Here is a 3,400-nt window from a genome sequence, read left to right as displayed (position 1 = left end):
GACATTTGGTGCTATATAATACTTCTCGTGGGGAAATAGCTCATCGACCCGAAAAGAAACAACACTAAGATATTTCTCAACTTTCTCAATACATAATAGACAATGGGTCTTCGGGTGTTCAATTTGGCAAGTTTCCTTCAGTTTTCAGTATTTTAGATATAAAAATATATGAACAGTTCGGACATCGATGAAATTTAAATTGGTCTTGGTTGAGTTCATTCTGGTTTTGGTTAAACAATACAAACAAAACGCCTTTGAACCTGTTATACAAAGTGATTTGCGAAAAACATACTACAAATCATGAGTTTTATCATGATGATGATGATGATGGTCAGAGTCCTGATGGTATATTCTACTAAAGCATAGCACAGAAAAACAGTCTTGAGAGACTCTCCATTGTGTAAAATTACACTCTTTTACACTTCAGTTATCAATATACAAAACATCGTCTTTGGATAAGTTCATTTTCCCATTCTTCCTCCTCCCTCCTCTCCTTTGAGCTCCAACAGAGTGTCCTCCTCCCTATTAAAACATACCTGAATCAGGGAGGGAAAGAACTAGAGCCGAAAGAAGATGAAAGAGTGAAGACAAACCTTCCTCAAGACAAAAGAGAGGTATAGATATGCAGCATCCCATTCATCAGCTGATAACGTGCCTGAATATAAAATGGTCGTAAACATATAGTTATGTTTCTATCGCAAATTTGGTTCAGAGTCAAAAACACTAAGACTTACTCTGGTCTTGATTACCATCACCTAGAGCACCAAGCCTTCTCATGAGTTCTACAAACTCTGGTTTTTTCATATACTCATGGACAAACTCGTGTGAGTTCTTCACAAACACCAACTCTAGATCATACTGTTCATGGGACAATGTCAACCTGAATGATAAATAATGTCTAAACCCTTGAACACGGAGAGGGGTAAAATTAGTTACCTCTTCGGCTAAAGACTTGAAGATGTTAAAGGGCACAATCCATTCAGGGCAATCAACAGCATCCTATCATTAAACATCTCTAAAGCTTAATTTTACAATGCTTCAGTTTCTGGGGTAAAGTACTAAGTGAGTTAAGAAAATTTTAAGTACCTCGAGATGAAATATGTATTCGATACCAAAGGGGCTGCTAGATTTGAACTTCTGAAGCATAAAGGAGAATCATCATTAGGATCGGAAAAAAAAAGAGAAAACTATAAGGACTTGGTACTTGAAGTAACAAAAGAAGTATCACCTTTTGAGAATATTCTTCACCAAAACGAATCCAGTACACACTATTACCAATCTCCAAACCTTCAGCTGTGTATTCAATATAGACATAGAACCAGATCAACTGAAGAGAACTCCATGTGTATAAGATCAGTGTGAAGCCGTGAAGCACAACTCCTCGATGTTTATAAGTTCAAAAGATCAATTTCGAAGCAAAAAAAAGGAAACCTTGTCGGAGTTTTTTAATGATAACATTGGCATCAGGCATTGTTCCGATAAAGACGCCTCCAGGACGAAGAAGAGCTGAGACATTAGCCAAAGCTCGTCGTGCACGTGCCTCAGTAGTCCATGAGTAATGCATTGCAAACTACAAATTTAAACAATAATTTAGTATCTTTAACTACACATCATTCCACCAAATCTATCGAATAACTATTTGTATACAACCTAGATACAAAGTCGAGCTAGATTCCACCAAACATGTTATGTGGAACTGATAATGAATCTTTGGCGGAAACAAGTGACTTATGAAACATAAAGAACCTGGCAACTGCAGATATCAAAAGGGGCATCCTCTTCAAGAATCTTGTCTAGTTCTACCTGAAATCGACAGAACAATTGAGGCTTTTGATAGTATCATGACAAGAACTTGTGTCGTAAACTAATCTAGGAGCTTTTCTCTCAATTATACCTCAAAACAATCACCACATAATAAACGGGAGGGAAAGCTGAACTTCTTACGGCGTTGGTGATGGTCTGCGTCCCCATTATAACGCGTTCGACAGTCTTCAATCTGTCCCACATAAAAGCATTACACACACATATATATAGAGAGATACAGAAAACGCAAGAAATAAAAAGATAGGATACAGCGGTCACATACCGAACCTTCAGCTATATCGATTCCAACATAGTACCCGATCCTTGCCTTGTCCCACTTGATCAAATCACCACCCTGGCAGATGTTAAAGCAATACATAGCAATCAGTCTTAAGAAACATAACCACTGACATGAACACAACAAGAGTACAATAACCTTCCCACAGGCAAGGTCTAGAACAGCATCGTCAGGACGAGCATAAAGCTGGATCAACACACTTTTAATCTGTTTTTTGTTTTTGCAAAGAAGAAGAAGGAAATCAATATATCATTGAAACAACGAAGAGCGAAAGGATGATAAAGAGAGAGTGAGTGAGGGAGTCAAGCAAACCCAATTGTTAAGTTTCTTCAAATGAATGATGGGACTAGCTTCTCTCTCTTCCAATGTTTGGTTTGTTCTTCGACTGTAATGATCTGCTACTTTCCTCGCAAAGTTCTTTGTGCTCTCCTCTTCATCATACTCTGAATCACCTCCTGATGTCCTCAACCCCAAACCAAAACAAAAAAAATCTAGCTTTACAATTATATTAAGCAAAAGATTCAAAACCTAAAACAAGTAATCTCTTACAGTGTCAGAATAAAAGCTTGACACACCCAAAAGAAAGGAAACAACATTCAGAGGAAAACCTGGAGGGTTGGGTTTGAATCTGGAGGAAGGAGGAGGAGTAGAGCTGGAAGGAGATTGTGAGAATCCTCGTTTCATACCAAATTCAAAGTAAGCAAAGCCCCTTTGCTTCCTTCCTATATCAATGTCTAATTAGCAGCAGCTGGTTTGGTTTGATGCTTCTCCAATGATTAGAAACCCGAGAGAGAGAGAGCTGGAGTTTGTATTTTTTTAATTGAATCTTCAAACCTTCGATTCAAAGCAAAATTGGTTTTTTTTTTTTTGACGAAAAGCAAAATTGGTTTATATCATAATACTAGATAATAACCTCCGTCTTGCGCGGAATGTAATTATTAATTTTATTATTTTAATAAAAATATATTAAATCTGTTTAATCTGGATATCGGTTCGGTTTTAAGTTATTTTTTAGTTTTTAATCTCCTAAAATATAACTATTATTTTAAATTAATATTTATTTTGGTTTATTCGGTTAGAATGTTTGATTTTTTACTTTTTCGGTAAAAACCAAAAAATTACTATTATTTGTTTATTTTCATGTTATGAATTTTAGATAGTCGTCGTGTCGAACCAATGGTTTCATATCATAGTTTGTAAACGGATAATAGTTCAAAAAAAAATTATTAAGACAAATCATTTCACTGCAATTTGGTCAGTAGTGAAAGAAACATTAAGAAAAAAATATTTCAACTTACA

At 35.9% G+C, this 3,400-nt stretch overlaps 1 protein-coding gene across 5 annotated transcripts; it reads right to left on the bottom strand.

The window, feature by feature from the left end:
• Nucleotides 1–238: 238 nt before the first annotated feature.
• LOC106397365 (mRNA cap guanine-N7 methyltransferase 1-like) lies at nt 239–2,971 on the bottom strand. Of its 5 annotated transcripts, XM_013837953.3 has the most exons (13): nt 2,710–2,971; nt 2,414–2,556; nt 2,240–2,308; nt 2,087–2,158; nt 1,895–1,996; nt 1,747–1,803; nt 1,432–1,570; nt 1,229–1,293; nt 1,087–1,137; nt 937–999; nt 735–858; nt 594–655; nt 239–522 (listed from the first exon to the last, which is right to left on the bottom strand). In XM_013837953.3, the coding sequence occupies exons 1-13, from the start codon at nt 2,783–2,785 to the stop codon at nt 424–426; spliced, it is 1,122 nt and encodes a 373-aa protein (XP_013693407.2). In that variant the 5' UTR covers nt 2,786–2,971; the 3' UTR covers nt 239–423. The 5 variants fall into 5 exon arrangements, with proteins under 5 accessions (XP_013693407.2, XP_048600438.1, XP_048600439.1 ...); XM_048744481.1 differs by having other exon boundaries at nt 2,087–2,308; XM_048744482.1 differs by having other exon boundaries at nt 735–999.
• Nucleotides 2,972–3,400: the final 429 nt, after the last annotated feature.

Source organism: Brassica napus, chromosome C1 (assembly GCF_020379485.1).
Source record: "Brassica napus cultivar Da-Ae chromosome C1, Da-Ae, whole genome shotgun sequence".
Classification (NCBI taxonomy): domain Eukaryota; kingdom Viridiplantae; phylum Streptophyta; class Magnoliopsida; order Brassicales; family Brassicaceae; genus Brassica; species Brassica napus.
The sequence above is the reverse complement of the archived record's forward strand: the minus strand, read 5'-3'. Positions and strand labels throughout refer to the sequence as shown.